The sequence below is a fragment of the Schistocerca cancellata genome, unplaced genomic scaffold (assembly GCF_023864275.1).
Source record: "Schistocerca cancellata isolate TAMUIC-IGC-003103 unplaced genomic scaffold, iqSchCanc2.1 HiC_scaffold_1150, whole genome shotgun sequence".
In the NCBI taxonomy this organism is placed as follows: Eukaryota; Metazoa; Arthropoda; class Insecta; order Orthoptera; family Acrididae; genus Schistocerca; species Schistocerca cancellata.
In genome coordinates this window covers 473,835-493,219 of record NW_026047149.1, presented here as the reverse complement: position 1 = coordinate 493,219, position 19,385 = coordinate 473,835, and the positions used below count along the sequence as shown (strand labels likewise).

Sequence of the window (19,385 nt, the reverse complement as noted above, 5' to 3'; positions counted from 1 at the left end):
TTTCGCAAAGAGTGCTGCCTTCGCAGGGAGTGCTGCCTTCGCAAGGTGTGCTGCCTTCGCAAGGAGTGCTGCCTTTGCAAGGAGCGCTGCCATCGCAAGGAGTGCTGCCTTCGCTAGGAGTGCTGCCATCGCAAGGAGGGCTGCTTCGCAAAGAGGGAGTACTGCCTTTGCAACGGGTGCTGCCTTCCAATGAGTGCTGCCTTTGCAAGGAGTGCTGCCTTCGCAAGGAGTGCTGCCTTCGCAAGGAGAAATGCCTTCCCAAGGAGTGCTGCCTTCGCAAGGAGTGCTGCCTTTGCACAGAGTGCTGCCTTTGCAGGGAGTGCTGCCTTTGCACAGAGTGCTGCCTCCGCAAAGAGTGCTGCCTTTGCAAGGATTGCTGCCTTCGCAAGGAGTGCTGCCTTCGCTAGGAGTGCTGCCTTTGCTAGGAGTGCTGCCTTCGCTAGGAGTGCTGCCTTCGCGGGGAGAGCTGTCTACGCAGGGAGTGCTGCCTTCGCAAGGAGAGCTGCCTTCACAAGGAATGCTGCCTTCACAAGGAGTGCTGCCTTCGCAAGGAGTGCTGCCTTCGCAAGGAGTGCAGCCTTCGCACGTAGTGCTGCCTTCCCACGGAGTGCTGCCTTTGCACAGAGATCTGCATGCGCAGGGTGTGGTGCCTTCGCAAGGTGTGCTGCCTTCGGTATTAGTGCTGCCTTCAAAAGGAGTGCTGCCTTCGCAAGGAGTACTGCCTTCGAAAGGAGTGCTGCCTTCGCAAGGAGTGCTGCCTTTGCTAGGAGTGTTGTCTTCGCAAGGAGGGCTGCCTTCGAGAGGAGGGCTGCCTTCGCAGGGAGTGCTGCCTTCGCAAGGGGTAATGCATTTTCAAGTAGTGCTGCCTTCTCAGGGAGTACTGCCTTTGCAACGAGTGCTGCCTCCCAAAGAGTGCTGCCATCACAAGGAGTGCTGCCTTCGCAAGGAGTGCTGCCTTCGCAAGGAGTGCTGCCTTCGCAAGGAGTGCTCCCTTCGCAATGAGGGCTGCCTTTGCAGGGAGTGCTGCCTTCGCAAGGGCTGGTGCCTTTGCAAGCAGTGCTGCCTTTGCAAGGAGTGCTGCTTTCGCAAGGAGTGCTGCCTTCGCGAGGAATGCTGCCCTTCTAAGGAGAGCTGGCTTCGCAAGGAGTGCTGCCATCGCTAGGAGTGCTGCTTTCGCAAGAAGGGCTGACTTCGCAGGGAGTGCTGCCTTTGCAGGAAGTGCTGCCTTTGCAAGGAGTGGTGCCTTCGCAAGGAGTGCTGCCTTCGCAGGGAGTGCTGTATCCGCAAGGAGTGCTGCCTTCGCAAGGAGTGCAGCCTTCGCAAGGAGTGCTGCCTTTGCAAGGAGCGCTGCCATCGCAAGGACTGTTGCCTTCGCTAGGAATGCTGCCTTCGCAAGGAGGGCTGCCTTCGCAAAGAGGGCTGCCTTCGCAGGGAGTGCTGCCTTCGCAAGGGGTAATGCCTTCGCAAGTAGTTCTGCATTCGCAGGGAGTACTGCCTTTGCAAGGAGTGCTGCCTTCCAAGGAGTGCTGCCATCGCAAGTAGTGCTCCCTTCGCAAAGAGTGCTGCCTTCGCAAGGAGTGCTGCCTTCGCAATGAGGGCTGCCTTCGCTAGGAGTGCTGCCTTCGCAAGGAGTGCTGTCTTCGCAAGGAGTGCTGCCTTCGCAAGGAGTGCTGCCTTCGCAAGGAGTGCGGCCTTCGCAAGGAGTGCTGCCTTCGCAAGGAGTGCTGCCTTCCCATGGAGTGCTGCCTTGGGACAGAGTGCTGCCTTCGCTAGGGGTGTTGCCTTCGTACAAAGTGCAGCCTTCGCAAGGAGTGCTGCCTTCGCAAGGTGTGCTGCCTTTGCAAGGAGTACTGCCTTCGCAAGGAGTGCTGCCTTCGCAAGGAGTGCTGCCTTCGCTAGGAGTGTTGCCTTCGCAAAGAGTGCTGCGTTCAGAAGGAGTGGTGCCTCCGCAAGGGGTGCTGCCTTCGCAAGGAGTGCTGCCTTTGCAAGGAGTACTGCCTTCGCAAGGAGTGCTGCCTTCGCAAGGAGTGCTCCCCTCGCAAGGAGGGCTGCCTTCGAGAGGAGGGCTGCCTTCGCAGGGAGTGCTGCCTTCGCAAGGGGTAATGCCTTCGCAAGTAGTGCTGCCTTCTCAGGGAGTACTGCCTTTGCAACGAGTGCTGCCTTCCAATGAGTGCTGCCTTCGCAAGGAGTGCTGCTTTCGCAAAGAGTGCTGCCTTCGCAGGGAGTGCTGCATCCGCAAGGAGTGCTGCCTTAGCAAGGTGTGCTGCCTTCGCAAGGAGTGCTGCCTTTGCAAGGAGCGCTGCCATCGCAAGGAGTGCTGCCTTCGCTAGGAGTGCTGCCATCGCAGGGAGGGCTGCTTCGCAAAGAGGGAGTACTGCCTTTGCAACGGGTGCTGCCTTCCAATGAGTGCTGCCTTTGCAAGGAGTGCTGCCTTCGCAAGGAGTGCTGCCTTCGCAAGGAGAAATGCCTTCCCAAGGAGTGCTGCCTTCGCAAGGAGTGCTGCCTTTGCACAGAGTGCTACCTTTGCAGGGAGTGCTGCCTTTGCACAGAGTGCTGCCTCCGCAAAGAGTGCTGCCTTTGCAAGGATTGCTGCCTTCGCAAGGAGTGCTGCCTTCGCTAGGAGTGCTGCCTTTGCTAGGAGTGCTGCCTTCGCTAGGAGTGCTGCCTTCGCGGGGAGAGCTGTCTACGCAGGGAGTGCTGCCTTCGCAAGGAGAGCTGCCTTCACAAGGAGTGCTGCCTTCACAAGGAGTGCTGCCTTCGCAAGGAGTGCTGCCTTCGCAAGGTGTGCAGCCTTCGCACGTAGTGCTGCCTTCCCACGGAGTGCTGCCTTTGCACAGAGATCTGCATTCGCAGGGTGTGCTGCCTTCGCAAGGTGTGCTGCCTTCGGTATTAGTGCTGCCTTCAAAAGGAGTGCTGCCTTCGCAAGGAGTACTGCCTTCGAAAGGAGTGCTGCCTTCGCAAGGAGTGCTGCCTTCGCTAGGAGTGTTGTCTTCGCAAGGAGGGCTGCCTTCGAGAGGAGGGCTGCCTTCGCAGGGAGTGCTGCCTTCGCAAGGGGTAATGCATTTTCAAGTAGTGCTGCCTTCTCAGGGAGTACTGCCTTTGCAACGAGTGCTGCCTCCCAAAGAGTGCTGCCATCACAAGGAGTGCTGCCTTCGCAAGGAGTGCTGCCTTCGCAAGGAGTGCTGCCTTCGCAAGGAGTGCTCCCTTCGCAATGAGGGCTGCCTTTGCAGGGAGTGCTGCCTTCGCAAGGGCTGGTGCCTTTGCAAGCAGTGCTGCCTTTGCAAGGAGTGCTGCTTTCGCAAGGAGTGCTGCCTTCGCGAGGAATGCTGCCCTTCTAAGGAGAGCTGGCTTCGCAAGGAGTGCTGCCATCGCTAGGAGTGCTGCTTTCGCAAGGAGGGCTGACTTCGCAGGGAGTGCTGCCTTTGCAGGAAGTGCTGCCTTTGCAAGGAGTGGTGCCTTCGCAAGGAGTGCTGCCTTCGCAGGGAGTGCTGCATCCGCAAGGAGTGCTGCCTTCGCAAGGAGTGCTGCCTTCGCAAGAAGTGCTGCCTTTGCAAGGAGCGCTGCCATCGCAAGGACTGTTGCCTTCGCTAGGAATGCTGCCTTCGCAAGGAGGGCTGCCTTCGCAAAGAGGGCTGCCTTCGCATGGAGTGCTGCCTTCGCAAGGGGTAATGCCTTCGCAAGTAGTTCTGCATTCGCAGGGAGTACTGCCTTTGCAAGGAGTGCTGCCTTCCAAGGAGTGCTGCCATCGCAAGTAGTGCTCCCTTCGCAAAGAGTGCTGCCTTCGCAAGGAGTGCTGCCTTCGCAATGAGGGCTGCCTTCGCTAGGAGTGCTGCCTTCGCAAGGAGTGCTGCCTTCGCAAGGAGTGCTGCCTTTGCAAGGAGTGCTGTCCTCGCAAGGAGTGCTGCCTTCGCAAGGAGTGCTGCCTTCGCAGGGAGTGCTGCCTTCCCAAGGAGTGCTGCCTTGGGACAGAGTGCTGCCTTCGCTAGGAGTGTTGCATTCGTACACAGTGCAGCCTTCACAAGGAGTGCTACCTTCGCAAGGTTAGCTGCCTTCGCTAGCAGTGTTGCCTTCGCAAGGAGTGCTGCGTTCAGAATGAGTGGTGCCTCCGCAAGGGGTGATGCCTTCGCAAGGAGTGCTGCCTTTGCAAGGAGTACTGCCTTCGCAAGGAGGGCTGCCTTCGCAAGGAGTGCTGCCTTCGCTAGGAGTGTTGCCCTCGCAAAGAGGGCTGCCTTCGCAAGGAGGGCTGCCTTCGCAGGGAGTACTGCCTTCGCTAGGAGTGATGTCTTCGCAAAGAGGGCTGCCTTCGAGAGGAGGGCTGCCTTCGCAGGGAGTGCTGCCTTCGCAAGGGGTAATGCCTTCGCAAGTAGTGCTGCCTTCTCAGGCAGTACTGCCTTTGCAACGAGTGCTGCCTTCCAATGAGTGCTGCCTTCCCAAGGAGTGCTGCTTTTGCAAGGAGGGCTGCCTTCGCAGAAAGTGCTGCCTTTGCAGGGAGTACTGCCTTCGCAAGGAATGGTGTCTTCGCAAGGAGTGCTGCCTTCGCAGGGAGTGCTGCATTAGCAAGGAGTGCTGCCATCGCAATGTGTGCTGCCTTCGCAAGGAGTGCTGCCTTTCCAAGGAGCGCTGCCATCGCAAGGAGTGCTGCCTTCGCTGGGAGTGCTGCCTTTGCAAGGAGGGGCTGCCTTCGCAAAGAGGGAGTACTGCCTTTGCAACGAGTACTGCCTTCCAATGAGTGCTGCCTTTGCAAGGAGTGCTGCCTTCGCAAGGAGTGCTGCCTTCGCAAGGAGTGCTGCCTTCGCAACGGGGGCTGCCTTTGTAGGGAGTGCTGTCTTCGTAAGGGGTTTTCCCTTGCCAGGAGTGCTGCCTTTGCAAGAAGTGCTGCCTTTGCAAGGAGTGCTGCCCTTGCAAGGAGTGCTGCCTTCGCAAGGAGTGCTGCCTTCGCAAGGAGTGCTGCCTTCGCAAGGAGTGCTGCCTTTGCACAGAGTGCTGCCTTTGCAGGGAGTACTGCCTTTGCACAGAGTGATGCCTCCGTAAGGAGTGCTGCCTTTGCATGGACTGTTGACTTCGCAAGGAGTGCTGCCTTTGCAAGGATTGCTGCCTTCGCAAGGAGTGCTGCCTTCGCTAGAAGTACTGCCTTTGCACGGAGGGCTGCCTTCGCAAGGAGGGCTCCCTTCACATGGAGTGCTGCCTTCGCAAGGGGTAATGCCTTCGCAAGTACTGCTGCCTTCACAGGGAGTACTGCCTTAGCAACGAGTGCTGCCTTCCAATCAGTGCTGCCTTTGCAAGGAGTGCTCCCTTCGCACGGAGTGCAGCCTTCAAATGGAGTGCTGCTTTTGCTCAGAGTGCTGCCTTCGCAAGGAGTGGAGCCTTCGCAAGGAGTGCTGCCTTCGCAAGGAGTGCTGCCTTCGCAAGGAGTGCTGCCTTTGCACAGAGTGCTGCCTTTGCAGGGAGTGCTGCCTTTGCACAGAGTGCTGCCTTTGCAAGGATTGCTGCGTTTGCAAGGATTGCAGCCTTCGCAAGAAGTGCTGCCTTTGTATGTACTGTTGCCTTCGCAAGGAGTGCTGCCTTTGCAAGGATTGCTGCCTTTGCAAGGATTGCTGCGTTTTCAAGGATTGCTGCCTTCGCAAGGAGTGCTGCCATCGCTAGGAGTGCTGCCTTTGCTGGGAGTGCTGCCTTCGCAGGGAGAGCTGCCTACGCAGGGAGTGCTGCCTTCGCAAGGAAAGCTGCCTTCACAAGGACTGCTGCCTTCGCAAGGCGTGCTGCCTTCGCAAGGAGTTCTGCCTTCGCAAGGAGTGCTGCTTTCGCACGGTGTGCACCCTTCGCACATAGTGCTGCATTCACACAGAGTGCTTCCCTTGACAGAGTGCTGCCTTCGCAAGGAGGGCTGCCTTCGCAGGGAATGCTGCCTACGCAGGGAGTGCTGCCTTCGCAGGGAGTGCTGCCTTCGCAAGGAGTGCTGCCTTCGCAAGGAGTGCTGCCTTCGCAAGGACTGCTGCCTTCGCAAGGAGTGCTGCCTTCGCACAGAGTGCAGCCTTCGCACATAGTGGTGCCTTCACACGGAGTGCTTCCTTTGACAGAGTGCTGCCTTCGCAAGGAGGGCTGCCTTCGCAAAGAGTGCTGCCTTCGAAAGGAGTGCTGCCTTTGCACAGAGTGCTGCCTTTGCAAAGAGCGCTGCCTTTGCACAGAGTGCTGCCTCCGTAAGGACTGCTGCCTTTGCATGGACTGTTGCCTTCGCAAGAAGTGCTGCCTTTGCAAGGATTGCTGCCTTCGCAAGGAGTGCTGCCTTCGGTAGGAGTGCTGCCTTCGCTAGGAGTGCTGCCTTCGCAGGGAGTGCTGCCTACGCTGGGAGTGCTGCCTTCGCAAGGAGTGCTGCCTTCGCAAGGAGTGCTGCATTCGCTAGGAGTGCTGCCTTCGCAATGAGGGCTGCCTTTGCAGGGAGTGCTGCCTTCGCAAGGAGTGGTGCCTTCGCAAGCAGTGCTGCCATCGCAAGGAGTGCTGCCTTTGCAAGGAGCGCAGCCATCGCAAGGACTGTTGCCTTCGCTAGGAGTGCTGCCTCCGCAAGGAGGGCTGCCTTCGCAAAGAGGGCTGCCTTCGCAGGGAGTGCTGCCTTCGCAAGGGGTAATGCCTTCGCAAGTAGTTCTGCTTTCGCAGGGAGTACTGCCTTTGCAAGGAGTGCTGCCTTCCAAGGAGTGCTGCCTTCGCAAGTAGTGCTCCCTTCGCAAAGAGTGCTGCCTTCGCAAGGAGTGCTGCCTTCGCAATGAGGGCTGCCTTCGCTAGGAGTGCTGCCTTCGCAAGGAATGCTGTCTTCACAAGGAGTGCTGCCTTCGCAAGGAGTGCTGCCTTCGCAAGGAGTGCTGCCTTCGCAAGGAGTGCTGCCTTCGCAAGGGGTGCTGCCTTCCCATAAACTGCTGCCTTGGGACAGAGTGCTGCCTTCGCTAGGGGTGTTGCCTTCGTACATAGTGCAGCCTTCGCAAGGAGTGCTGCCTTCGCAAGGTGTGCTGCCTTTGCAAGGAGTACTGCCTTCGCAAGGAGTGCTGCCTTCGCAAGGAGAGCTGCCTTCGCTAGCAGTGTTGCCTTCGCAAGGAGTGCCTCGTTCAGAAGGAGTGGTGCCTCCGCAAGGGGTGCTGCCTTCGCAAGGAGTGCTGCCTTTGCAAGGAGTACTGCCTTCGCAAGGAGTGCTGCCTTCGCAATGAGTGCTGCCTTCGCAAGGAGGGCTGCCTTCGAGAGGAGGGCTGCCTTCGCAGGGAGTGCTGCCTTCGCAAGGGGTAATGCATTCGCAAGTAGTGCTGCCTTCTCAGGGAGTACTGCCTTTGCAACGAGTGCTGCCTTCCAATGAGTGCTGCCTTCGCAAGGAGTGCTGCTTTCGCAAGGAGTGCTGCCTTCGCAGGGAGTGCTGCATCCGCAAGGAGTGCTGCCTTCGCAAGGTGTGCTGCCTTCGCGAGGAGTGCTGCCTTTGCAAGGAGCGCTGCCATCGCAAGGAGTGCTGCCTTCGCTAGGAGTGCTGCCTTCGCAAGGAGGGCTGCTTCGCAAAGAGGGAGTACTGCCTTTGCAACGAGTGCTGCCTTCCAATGAGTGCTGCCTTTGCAAGGAGTGCTGCCTTCGCAAGGTGTGCTGCCTTCGCAAGGAGTGCTGCCTTCGCAACGAGGGCTGCCTTTGTAGGGAGTGCTGTCTTCATAAGGGGTTTTGCCTTCGCCAGGACTGCTGCCTTTGCAAGGAGTGCTGCCTTCGCAAGGAGAATTGCCTTCGCAAGGAGTGCTGCCTTCGCAAGGAGTGCTGCCTTTGCACAGAGTGCTGCCTTTGCAGGGAGTGCTGCCTTTGCACAGAGTGCTGCCTCCGCAAAGAGTGCTGCCTTTGCAAGGATTGCTGCCTTCGCAAGGAGTGCTGCCTTCGCTAGGAGTGCTGCCTTTGCTAGGAGTGCTGCCTTCGCTAGGAGTGCTGCCTTCGCAGGGAGAGCTGCCTACGCGGGGAGTGCTGCCTTCGCAAGGAGAGCTGCCTTCACAAGGAATGTTGCCTTCACAAGGAGTGCTGCCTTCGCAAGGAGTGCTGCCTTCGCAAGGAGTGCAGCCTTCGCACGTAGTGCTGCCTTCCCACGGAGTGCTGCCTTTGCACAGAGATCTGCATTCGCAGGGTGTGGTGCCTTCGGTAGGAGTGCTGCCTTCAAAAGGAGTACTGCCTTCGCAAGGAGTACTGCCTTCGAAAGGAGTGCTGCCTTCGCAAGGAGTGCTGCCTTCGCTAGGAGTGTTGTCTTCGCAAGGAGGGCTGTCTTCGAGAGGAGGGCTGCCTTCGCAGGGAGTGCTGCCTTCGCAAGGGGTAATGCATTTTCAATTAGTGCTGCCTTCTCAGGGAGTACTGCCTTTGCAACGAGTGCTGCCTCCCAAAGAGTGCTGCCATCACAAGGAGTGCTGCCTTCGCAAGGAGTGCTGCCTTCGCAAGGAGTGCTGCCTTCGCAAGGAGTGCTCCCTTCACAATGAGGGCTGCCTTTGCAGGGAGTGCTGCCTTCGCAAGGGCTGGTGCCTTTGCAAGCAGTGCTGCCTTTGCAAGGAGTGCTGCTTTCGCAAGGAGTGCTGCCTTCGCTAGGAATGCTGCCCTTCTAAGGAGAGCTGGCTTCGCAAGGAGTGCTGCCATCGCTAGGAGTGCTGCTTTCGCAAGGAGGGCTGACTTCGCAGGGAGTGCTGCCTTTGCAGGAAGTGCTGCCTTTGCAAGGAGTGGTGCCTTCGCAAGGAGTGCTGCCTTCGCAGGGAGTGCTGCATCCGCAAGGAGTGCTGCCTTCGCAAAGAGTGCTGCCTTTGCAAGGAGTGCTGCCTTTGCAAGGAGCGCTGCCATCGCAAGGACTGTTGCCTTCGCTAGGAGTGCTGCCTTCACAAGGAGTGCTGCCTTCGCAAGGAGTGCTGCCTTCGCAAGGAGTGCTGCCTTCGCAAGGAGTGCTGCCTACGCAGGGAGTGCTGCCTTCGCAAGGAGTGCTGCCTTCGCAAGGAGTACTGCCTTCCCAAGGAGTGCTGCGTTGGGACAGAGTGCTGCCTTCGCTAGGAGTGTTGCATTCGTACACAGTGCAGCCCTCGCAAGGAGTGCTACCTTCGCAAGGTGTGCTGCCTTTGCGAGGAGTACTGCCTTCGCAAGGAGTGCTGCCTTCGCAAGGAGTGCTGCCTTCGATAGCAGTGTTGCCTTCGCAAGGAGTGCTGCGTTCAGAATGAGTGGTGCCTCCGCAAGGGGTGATGCCTTCGCAAGGAGTGCTGCCTTTGCAAGGAGTACTGCCTTCACAAGGAGGGCTGCCTTCGCAAGGAGTGCTGCCTTCGCTAGGAGTGTTGCCCTCGCAAAGAGGGCTGCCTTCGCAAGGAGGGCTGCCTTCGCAGGGAGTACTGCCTTCGCTAGGAGTGATGTCTTCGCAAGGAGGGCTGCCTTCGAGAGGAGGGCTGCCTTCGCAGGGAGTGCTGCCTTCGCAAGGGGTAATGCCTTCGCAAGTAGTGCTGCCTTCTCAGGCAGTACTGCCTTTGCAACGAGTGCTGCCTTCCAATGAGTGCTGCCTTCCCAAGGAGTGTGCTGCTTTCGCAAGGAGGGCTGCCTTCGCAGAGAGTGCTGCCTTTGCAGGGAGTACTGCCTTCGCAAGGAGGGGCTGCCTTCGCAAAGAGGGAGTACTGCCTTTGCAATGAGTGCTGCCTTCCAATGAGTGCTGCCTTTGCAAGGAGTGCTGCCTTCGCAAGGAGTGCTGCCTTCGCAAGGAGTGCTGCCTTCGCAACGGGGGCTGCCTTTGTAGGGAGTGCTGTCTTCGTAAGGAGTTTTCCCTTGCCAGGAGTGCTGCCTTTGCAAGAAGTGCTGCCTTTGCAAGGAGTGCTGCCTTTGCAAGGAGTGCTGCCTTCGCAAGGAGTGCTGCCTTCGCAAGGAGTGCTGCCTTCACAAGGAGTGCTGCCTTTGCACAGAGTGCTGCCTTTGCAGGGAGTACTGCCTTTGCACAGAGTGCTGCCTCCGCAAGGAGTGCTGCCTTTGCATGGACTGTTGCCTTCGCAAGGAGTGCTGCCTTTGCAAGGATTGCTGCCTTCGCAAGGAGTGCTGCCTTCGCTAGGAGTGCTGCCTTTGCTAGGAGTGCTGCCTTCGCGGGGAGTGCTGCCTACGCAGGGAGAGCTGCCTTCGCAAGGAGAGCTGCCTTCACAAGGAGAGCTGCCTTTGCAAGGAGTGCTGCCTTCGCAAGGAGGTCTTCTTTCGCACGGAGTGCAGCCTTCGCACATAGTGCTGCCTTCACACAGAGTGCTTCCTTTGACAGAGTGCTGCCTTCGCAAGGAGGGCTGCCTTCGCAGGGAGTGCTGCCTATGCAGGGAGTGCTGCCTTCGCAAGGAGTGCTGACATCGCAAGGAGTGCTGCCTTCGCAGGGAGTGCTGCCTTCGCAAGGAGTGCTAACTTCGCACGGAGTGCAGCCTTCGCACAGATAGCTGCCTTCACACGGAGTGCAGCCTACGCACAGTGTGCTGCCTTCGCAATAAGTGCTGCCTTCACAGGGAGTGCTGCCTTAGCATGGGGTGGTGCCTTCGCAAGGAGTGCTGCCTTTGCAGGGAGTGCTGCCTTTGCAAGGGGTGTTGCCTTCGCAAGGAGTGCTGCGTTCACAAAGAGGGCTGCCTTCGCAAGGAGTGCTGCCTTCGCAAGGAGTGCTCCCTTCGCAAGGAGTGCTGCCTTCGCAATGAGGGCTGCCTTTGCAGCGAGTGCTGGCTTCGCAAGGGTTGGTGCCTTCGCAAGGAGTGCTGCCTCTGCAAGGAGTGCTGCCTTCGTAAGGATATATGCCTTCGCAAGGAGTGCTGCCATCACTAGGAGTGCTGCTTTGCAAGGAGGGCTGGCTTCGCAGGGACTGCTGCCTTTGCAGGCAGTGCTGCCTTTGCAAGGAGTGCTGCCTTCGTACGGAGTGCAGCCTTCGCACTTAGTGCTGCCTACCCACGGAGTGCTGCCTTTGCACAGAGATCTGCATTCGCAGGGTGTCTTCAAAAGGAGTGCTGCCTTTGCAAGGAGTACTGTCTTCGAAAGGAGTGCTGCTTTCGCAAGGAGTGCTGCCTTCGCTAGGAGTGTTGTCATCGCAAGGAGTGCTGCCTTCCAGAGGAGGGCTGCCTTCGCAGGGAGTGCTGCCTTCGAAAGGGGTAATGCATTCGCAAGTAGTGCTGCCTTCTCAGGGAGTACTGCCTTTGCAACGAGTGCTGCCTCCCAATGAGTGCTGCCTTCGAAGGAGTGCTGCCTTCGCAAGGAGTGCTGCCTTCGCAAGGAGTGCTGCCTTCTCAATGAGGGCTGCCATTGCAGGGAGTGCTGCCTTCGCAAGGGAAGGTGTCTTCGCAAGGAGTGCTGCCCTTCTAAGGAGAGCTGGCTTCACAAGGAGTGCTGCCATCGCTGGGAGAGCTGCTTTCGCAAGGAGGGCTGACTTCGCAGGGAGTGCTGCCTTCGCAGGGAGTGCTGCCTTCGAAAGGGGTAATGCATTCGCAAGTAGTGCTGCCTTCTCAGGGAGTACTGCCTTTGCAAGGAGTGCTGCCTTCCAAGGAGTGCTGCCTTCGCAAGGTGTGCTCCCTTCGCAAAGAGTGCTGTCTTCGCAAGAAGTGCTGCCTTCGCAATGAGGGCTGCCTTCGCTAGGAGTGCTGCCCTCACAAGGAGGACTGCCTTCACAAGGAGGGCTGCCTTCGCAGGGAGTGCTGCCTTCACAAGGGGTAATGCCTTCGCAGGGAGTGCTGCCTTCGCAAGGGGTGGTGCCTTCGCAAGGAGTGTTGCCTTCGCAAGGAGTGCTGCATTCACAAAGAGTGCTGCCTCCGCAAGGAGTGCTGCTTTCGCAAGGAGTACTGCCTTCACAAGGAGTACTGCCTTCGCAAGGAGTGCTGCCTTCACAAGGAGTGCTGCCTTTGCTAGGAGTGCTGTCTTCGCAAGGAGGGCTGCCTTCGAGAGGAGGGCTGCCTTCGCAAGGGGTAATGCCTTCGCAAGTAGTGCTGCCTTCTCAGGGAGTACTGCCTTTGAACGAGTGCTGCCTTCCAATGAGTGCTGCCTTCGCAAGGAGTGCTGCCTTCGCAAGGAGTGCTGCCTTCGCAAGGAGTGCTGCCTTCGCAAGGAGTGCTGCCTTCGCAATGAGGGCTGCCTTTGCAGGGAGTGCTGCCTTCGCATGGGGTGGTGCCTTCGCAAAGAGTGCTGCCTTCGCAAGGAGTGCTGCCTTCGCAAGGAGTGCTGCCTTCGCAAGGAGTGCTGCCTTTGCAAGGAGCGCTGCCATCGCAAGGAGTGCTGCCTTCGCTAGGAGTGCTGCCTTCGCAAGGAGGGCTGCCTTCACAAGTGGTGGTGCCTTCGCAAGGAGTGCTGCCTTCGCAAGGAGAGCTGCCTTCGCTAGGAGTGCTGCCCTTCTAAGGAGAGCTACCTTCGCAAGGAGTGCTGCCTTCGCTAGGAGTGCTGTTTTTCGCAAGGAGGTCTGCCTTCGCAGGGAGTGCTGCCTTTGCAGGGAGTGCTGCCTTCGCAAGGAGTGGTGCCTTCGCAAGGAGTGCTGCCTTCGCAGGGAGTGCTGCATCCGCAAGGAGTGCTGCCTTCGCAAGTTGTGCTGCCTTCGCAAGGAGTGCTGCCTTTGCAAGGAGTGCTGCCATCGCAAGGAGTGCTGCCTTCGCTAGGAGTGCTGCCTTCGCAAGGAGGGCTGCCTTCGCAAAGAGGGCTGCCTTCGCAGGGAGTGCTGCCTTCGCAAAGAGTAATGCCTTCGCAAGTAGTTCTGCTTTCGCAGGGAGTACTGCCTTTGCAAGGAGTGCTGCCTTCCAAGGAGTGCTGGCTTCGCAAGGAGTGCTGCCTTCGCAAGGAGTGCTCCCTTCGCAAGGAGTGCTGCCTTCGCAAGGAGTGCTTCCTTCGCAAGGAGTGGTGCCTATGCACATAGTGCTGCCTTCGCACAGGTTGCTGCCTTTGCATGAAGTGCTGCCTTCGCACAGAGTGCAGCCTTCGCATGGAGTGCTGCTTTTGCTCAGAGTGCTGCCTTCGCAAGGTGTCCTGCCTTCGCAAGGAGTGCTGCCTTCGCCAGGAGTGCTGCCTTCGCCAGGAGTGCTGCCTTCGCAACGAGTGCTGCCTTCGCAAGGGGTGCTGCCTACAAAAGGAGTGCTGCCCTCGTAAGGAGTTCTGCCTTCGCAAGGAGTGCTGCCTTCGCAAGGAATGCTCCCTTCTCACGGAGTGCTGCCTTTGCACAGAATGCTGCCTTCGCAAGGACGTCTGCCTTTGCACAGAGTGCTGCCTTTGCACAGAGTGCTACCTTCGCAAGGAGTGCTGCCTTCGCTACCAGTGTTGCCTTCGCAAGGAGTGCTGCGTTCAGAAGGAGTGGTGCCTCCGCAAGGAGTGCTGCCTTCACAAGGAGTGCTGCCTTTGCAACGAGTACTGCCTTCGCAAGGAGTGCTGCCTTCGCAAGGAGTGCTGCCTTCGCTAGGAGTACTGCCCTCACAAGGAGGACTGCCTTCACAAGGAGGGCTGCCTTCGCAGGGAGTGCTGCCTTCACAAGGGGTAATGCCTTCGCAGGGAGTGCTGCCTTCGCAAGGGGTGGTGCCTTCGCAAGGAGTGTTGCCTTCGCAAGGAGTGCTGCATTCACAAGGAGTGCTGCCTCCGCAAGGAGTGCTGCTTTCGCAAGGAGTACTGCCTTTGCAAGGAGTACTGCCTTCGCAAGGAGTGCTGCCTTCACAAGGAGTGCTGCCTTCGCTAGGAGTGCTGTCTTCGCAAGGAGGGCTGCCTTCGAGAGGAGGGCTGCCTTCGCAAGGGGTAATGCCTTCGCAAGTAGTGCTGCCTTCTCAGGGAGTACTGCCTTTGAACGAGTGCTGCCTTCCAATGAGTGCTGCCTTCGCAAGGAGTGCTGCCTTCGCAAGGAGTGCTGCCTTCGCAAGGAGTGCTGCCTTCGCAAGGAGTGCTGCCTTCGCAATGAGGGCTGCCTTTGCAGGGAGTGCTGCCTTCGCAAGGGGTGGTGCCTTCGCAAAGAGTGCTGCCTTCGCAAGGAGTGCTGCCTTCGCAAGGAGTGCTGCCTTCACAATGAGGGCTGCCTTTGCTGGGAGTGCTGGCTTCACAAGGGGTGGTGAATCCGCAAGGATTGCTGCCTTCGCAGGGAGTGCTGCCTTCGCAAGGAGTGGTGCCTATGCACATAGTGCTGCCTTCGCACAGGTTGCTCCCTTTGCACGGAGTGCTGCCTTCGCACAGAGTGCAGCCTTCGCATGGAGTGCTGCTTTTGCTGAGAGTGCTGCCTTCGCAAGGAGTGCAGCCATCGCAAGGAGTGCTGCCTTCGCAAGGAGTGCTTCCTTCGCAAGGAGTGCTGCCTTCGAAAGGAGTGCTGCCTTCGCAAGGAGTCCTGCCTTCGCAAGGAGTGCTGCCTTCGCCAGGAGTGCTGCCTTCGCCAGGAGTGCTGCCTTCGCTACGAGTGCTGCCTTCGCAAGGGGTGCTGCCTACAAAAGGAGTGCTGCCCTCGTAAGGAGTTCTGCCTTCGCAAGGAGTGCTGCCTTCGCAAGGAATGCTACCTTCTCACAGAGTGCTGCCTTTGCACAGAATGCTGCCTTCACAAGGACTGCTGCCTTTGCACAGATTGCTGCCTTTGCACAGAGTGCTGCCTCCGCAAGGAGTGCTGCCTTTGGATGGACTGTTGCCTTCGCAAGGAGTGCTGCCTTTGCAAGGATTGCTGCCTTCGCAAGGAGTGCTGCCTTCGCTAGGAGTGCTGCCTTCGCTAGGAGTGCTGCCTTCGCTAGGAGTGCTGCCTTCGCAGGCAGTGCTGCCTACGCAGGGAGTGCTGCCTTCGCAAGGAGAGCTGCCTTCACAAGGAATGCTGCCTTTGCAAGGATTGCTGCCTTCGCAAGGAGTGCTGCCTTCGCTAGGAGTGCTGCCCTTCTAAGGAGAGCTGGCTTCGCAAGGAGTGCTGCCATCGCTAGGAGTGCTGCTTTCGCAAGGAGGGCTGACTTCGCAGGGAGTGCTGCCGTTGCAAGGAGTGCTGCCTTCGCAAGGAGTGGTGCCTTCGCAAGGAGTGCTGCCTTCGCAGGGAGTGCTGCATCCGCAAGGAGTGCTGCCTTCGCAAGGTGTGCTGCCTTCGCAAGAAGTGCTGCCTTTGCAAGGAGTGCTACCTTCGCAAGGAGTGCTGCCTTCGCTAGGAGTGCTGCCCTTCTAAGGAGATCTGGCTTCGCAAGGAGTGCTGCCTTCGCTAGGAGTGCTGCTTTCGCAAGGAGTGCTGCCTTCGCAAGGAATGCTGCCTTCCCAAGGAGTTCTGCCTTGGGACCGAGTGCTGCCTTCCCTAGGAGTGTTGCCTTCGTACAGAGTGCAGCCTTCACAAGGTGCTGCCTTCGCAAGGTGTGCTGCCTTTGCAAGGAGTACTGCCTTCGCAAGGAGTGCTGCCATCGCAAGGAGTGCTGCCTTCGCTAGCAGTGTTGCCTTCGCAAGGAGTACTGCGTTCAGAAGGAGTGGTGCCTCCGCAAGGAGTGCTGCCTTCGCAAGGAGGGCTGCCTTCGCAAGGAGTGCTGCCTTTGCAACGAGTACTGCCTTCGCAAGGAGTGCTGCCTTCGCAAGGAGTGCTGCCTTCGCTAGGAGTGCTGCCCTCACAAGGAGGGCTGCCTTCGCAAGGAGGGCTGCCTTCGCAGGGAGTGCTGCCTTCACAAGGGGTAATGCCTTCGCAGGGACTGCTGCCTTCGCAAGGGGTGGTGCCTTCGCAAGGAGTGTTGCCTTCGCAAGGAGTGCTGCATTCACAAGGAGTGCTGCCTCCGCAAGGAGTGCTGCTTTCACAAGGAGTACTGCCTTCGCAAGGAGTACTGCCTTCGCAAGGAGTGCTGCCTTCACAAGGAGTGCTGCCTTCGCTAGGAGTGCTGACTTCGCAAGGAGGGCTGCCTTCGAGAGGAGGGCTGCCTTCGCAAGGGGTAATGCCTTCGCAAGTAGTGCTGCCTTCTCAGGGAGTACTGCCTTTGAACGAGTGCTGCCTTCCAATGAGTGCTGCCTTCGCAAGGAGTGCTGCCTTCGCAATGAGGGCTGCCTTTGCAGGGAGTGCTGCCTTCGCAAGGGGTGGTGCCTTCACAAAGAGTGCTGCCTTCGCAAGGAGTGCTGCCTTCGCAAGGAGTGCTGCCTTCGCAAGGAGTGCTGCCTTCGCAATGAGGGCTGCCTTTGCTGGGAGTGCTGCCTTCGCAAGGGGTGGTGCCTTCGCAAGGAGTGCTGCATTTGCAAGGAGTGCTGCCTTCGCAAGGAGATATGCCTTCGCAAGGAGTGCTGCCTTCGCTAGGAGTGCTGCCCTTCTAAGGAGAGCTACCTTCGCAAGGAGTGCTGCCTTCGCTAGGAGTGCTGCTTTCGCAAGGAGGGCTGCCTTCGCAGGGAGTGCTGCCTTTGCAGGGAGTGCTGCCTTCGCAAGGAGTGGTGCCTTCGCAAGGAGTGCTGCCTTCGCAGGGAGCGCTGCATATGCAAGGAGTGCTGCCTTCGCAAGGTGTGCTGCCTTCGCAAGGAGTGCTGCCTTTGCAAGGAGCGCTGCCATCGCAAGGAGTGCTGCCTTCGCTAGGAGTGCTGCCTTCGCAAGGAGGGCTGCCTTCGCAAAGAGGGCTGCCTTCGAAGGGAGTGCTGCCTTCGCAACGAGTAATGCCTTCGCAAGTAGTTCTGCTTTCGCAGGGAGTACTGCCTTTGCAAGGAGTGCTGCCTTCCAAGGAGTGCTGCCTTCGCAAGGTGTGCTGCCTTCGCAAGGAGTGCTGCCTTTGCAAGGAGCGCTGCCATCGCAAGGAGTGCTGCCTTCGCTAGGAGTGCTGCCTTCGCAAGGAGGGCTGCCTTCACAAGTGGTGGTGCCTTCGCAAGGAGTGCTGCCTTTGCAAGGAGTGCTGCCTTCGCAAGGAGATATGCCTTCGCAAGGAGTGCTGCCTTCGCTAGGAGTGCTGCCCTTCTAAGGAGAGCTACCTTCGCAAGGAGTGCTGCCTTCGCTAGGAGTGCTGTTTTTCGCAAGGAGGTCTGCCTTCGCAGGGAGTGCTGCCTTTGCAGGGAGTGCTGCCTTCGCAAGGAGTGGTGCCTTCGCAAGGAGTGCTGCCTTTCCAGGGAGTGCTGCATCCGCAAGGAGTGCTGCCTTCGCAAGGTGTGCTGCCTTCGCAAGGAGTGCTGCCTTTGCAAGGAGCGCTGCCATCGCAAGGAGTGCTGCCTTCGCTAGGAGTGCTGCCTTCGCAAGGAGGGCTGCCTTCGCAAAGAGGGCTGCCTTCGCAGGGAGTGCTGCCTTCGCAAAGAGTAATGCCATCGCAAGTAGTTCTGCTTTCGCAGGGAGTACTGCCTTTGCAAGGAGTGCTGCCTTCCAAGGAGTGCTGCCTTCGCAAGGAGTGCTGCCTTCGCAAGGAGTGCTCCCTTCGCAAGGAGTGCTGCCTTCGCAAGGAGTGCTGCCTTCGCAAGGAGTGGTGCCTATGCACATAGTGCTGCCTTCGCACAGGTTGCTGCCTTTGCACGGAGTGCTGCCTTTGCACAGAGTGCAGCCTTCGCATGGAGTGCTGCTTTTGCTCAGAGTGCTGCCTTCGCAAGGTGTCCTGCCTTCGCAAGGAGTGCTGCCTTCGCCAGGAGTGCTGCCTTCGCCAGGAGTGCTGCCTTCGCAACGAGTGCTGCCTTCGCAAGGGTTGCTGCCTACATAAGGAGTGCTGCCCTCGTAAGGAGTTCTGCCTTCGCAAGGAGTGCTGCCTTCGCAAGTTGTGCTCCCTTCGCAAAGAGTGCTGTCTTCGCAAGGAGTGCTGCCTTCGCAAGGAGTGCTGCCTACGCTAGGAGTACTGCCCTCACAAGGAGGACTGCCTTCACAAGGAGGGCTGCCTTCGAAGGGAGTGCTGCCTTCACAAGGGGTAATGCCTTCGCAGGGAGTGCTGCCTTCGCAAGGGGTGGTGCCTTCGCAAGGAGTGTTGCCTTCGCAAGGAGTGCTGCATTCACAAGGAGTGCTGCCTCCGCAAGGAGTGCTACTTTCGCAAGGAGTACTGCCTTTGCAAGGAGTACTGCCTTCGCAAGGAGTGCTGCCTTCACAACGAGTGCTGCCTTCGCTAGGAGTGCTGTCTTCGCAAGGAGGGCTGCCTTCGAGAGGAGGGCTGCCTTCGCAAGGGGTAATGCCTTCGCAAGTAGTGCTGCCTTCTCAGGGAGTACTGCCTTTGAACGAGTGCTGCCTTCCAATGAGTGCTGCCTTCGCAAGGAGTGCTGCCTTCGCAAGGAGTGCTGCCTTCGCAAGGAGTGCTGCCTTCGCAAGGAGTGCTGCCTTCGCAATGAGGGCTGCCTTTGCAGGGAGTGCTGCCTTCGCAAGGGGTGGTGCCTTCGCAAAGAGTGCTGCCTTCGCAAGGAGTGCTGCCTTCGCAAGGAGTGCTGCCTTTGCAATGAGAGCTGCCTTTGCTGGGAGTGCTGGCTTCACAAGGGGTGGTGAATCCGCAAGGAGTGCTGCCTTTGCAAGGAGTGCTGCCTTAGCAAGGAGATATGCCTTCGCAAGGAGTGCTGCCTTCGCTAGGAGTGCGGCCCTTCTAAGGAGAGCTACCTTCGCAAGGAGTGCTGCCTTCGCTAGGAGTGCTGCTTTCGCAAGGAGGTCTGCCTTTGCAGGGAGTGCTGCCTTTGCAGGGAGTGCTGCCTTCGCAAGGAGTGGTGCCTTCGCAAGGAGTGCTGCCTTCGCAGAGAGTGCTGCATCCGCAAGGAGTGCTGCCTTCTCAAGGTGTGCTGCCTTCGCAAGGAGTGCTGCCTTTGCAAGGAGCGCTGCCATCGCAAGGAGTGCTTCCTTCGCTAGGAGTGCTGCCTTCGCAAGGAGGGCTGCCTTCGCAAAGAGGGCTGCCTTCGCAGGGAGTGCTGCCTTCGCAAAGAGTAATGCCTTCGCAAGTAGTTCTGCTTTCGCAGGGAGTACTGCCTTTGCAAGGAGCGCTGCCTTCCCAGGAGTGCTGCCTTCGCAAGGAGTGCTGCCTTCGCAAGGAGTGCTCCCTTCGCAAGGAGTGCTGCCTTCGCAAGGAGTGCTGCCTTCGCAATGAGGGCTCCCTTCGCAGGGAGTGCTGCCTTCGCATGGGGTGGTGCCTTCGCAAAGTATGCTTCGTTCGCAGGGAGTGCTGCCTTTGCACAGAGTGCTGCGTTCTCTTGGAGTGCTGCCTTCAAAGGGAGTGCTGCCTTCACAAGGGATGGTGCCTACGCACGTAGTGCTGCCTTCGCACGGAGTGCTGCCTTCGCAAGTAGTGGTGGATTCGCAAGGGGTGCTGCCTTCGCACGGAGTGCTGTCTTTGCACAGAGTGCTGCCTTTGCACGGAGTGCTATCTCCGCACGGAAAGCAACCTTCGCAAGTAGTGCTTCCCTTGCACGGTATTCTGCCTTTGCAAGTAGTTCTGCCTTCGCAAGGAGTGCTGCCTTTGCAAGGAGTGCTGCCTTCGCAAGGAGTGGTGCCTTCGCAAGGAGTGCTGCCTTCGCAGGGTGTGCTGCATCCGCAAGGAGTGCTGCCTTCGCAAGGTGTGCTGCCT

The 19,385-nt window shown here is 58.7% G+C and overlaps 9 protein-coding genes across 9 annotated transcripts; all 9 read left to right on the top strand.

Moving 5' to 3' along the window:
- Positions 1 to 189: 189 nt before the first annotated feature.
- On the top strand, positions 190 to 1,002 carry LOC126159997 (uncharacterized). The gene has a single exon (XM_049916803.1). It carries the CDS (start codon positions 190 to 192, stop codon positions 1,000 to 1,002), a length of 813 nt encoding a protein of 270 aa, XP_049772760.1.
- LOC126159995 (trophinin-like) lies at positions 999 to 1,595 on the top strand. The gene has a single exon (XM_049916802.1). It carries the CDS (start codon positions 999 to 1,001, stop codon positions 1,593 to 1,595), a length of 597 nt encoding a protein of 198 aa, XP_049772759.1.
- Positions 1,596 to 2,402: 807 nt separating this feature from the next.
- On the top strand, positions 2,403 to 3,215 carry LOC126159994 (uncharacterized). Its single transcript, XM_049916801.1, has one exon. It carries the CDS (start codon positions 2,403 to 2,405, stop codon positions 3,213 to 3,215), a length of 813 nt encoding a protein of 270 aa, XP_049772758.1.
- On the top strand, positions 3,212 to 3,808 carry LOC126159993 (trophinin-like). The gene has a single exon (XM_049916800.1). It carries the CDS (start codon positions 3,212 to 3,214, stop codon positions 3,806 to 3,808), a length of 597 nt encoding a protein of 198 aa, XP_049772757.1.
- A 3,757-nt stretch (positions 3,809 to 7,565) lies between these two features.
- On the top strand, positions 7,566 to 8,468 carry LOC126159991 (uncharacterized). The gene has a single exon (XM_049916799.1). It carries the CDS (start codon positions 7,566 to 7,568, stop codon positions 8,466 to 8,468), a length of 903 nt encoding a protein of 300 aa, XP_049772756.1.
- LOC126159990 (trophinin-like) lies at positions 8,465 to 9,511 on the top strand. The gene has a single exon (XM_049916798.1). It carries the CDS (start codon positions 8,465 to 8,467, stop codon positions 9,509 to 9,511), a length of 1,047 nt encoding a protein of 348 aa, XP_049772755.1.
- A 3,408-nt stretch (positions 9,512 to 12,919) lies between these two features.
- On the top strand, positions 12,920 to 13,390 carry LOC126159989 (keratin-associated protein 4-3-like). The gene has a single exon (XM_049916797.1). The coding sequence runs from the start codon at positions 12,920 to 12,922 to the stop codon at positions 13,388 to 13,390; it is 471 nt and encodes a 156-aa protein (XP_049772754.1).
- A 77-nt stretch (positions 13,391 to 13,467) lies between these two features.
- LOC126159988 (uncharacterized) lies at positions 13,468 to 15,348 on the top strand. The gene has a single exon (XM_049916796.1). It carries the CDS (start codon positions 13,468 to 13,470, stop codon positions 15,346 to 15,348), a length of 1,881 nt encoding a protein of 626 aa, XP_049772753.1.
- A 2,414-nt stretch (positions 15,349 to 17,762) lies between these two features.
- Positions 17,763 to 18,908, top strand: LOC126159987 (Golgi associated RAB2B interactor protein 3-like). Its single transcript, XM_049916794.1, has one exon. The coding sequence runs from the start codon at positions 17,763 to 17,765 to the stop codon at positions 18,906 to 18,908; it is 1,146 nt and encodes a 381-aa protein (XP_049772751.1).
- Positions 18,909 to 19,385: the final 477 nt, after the last annotated feature.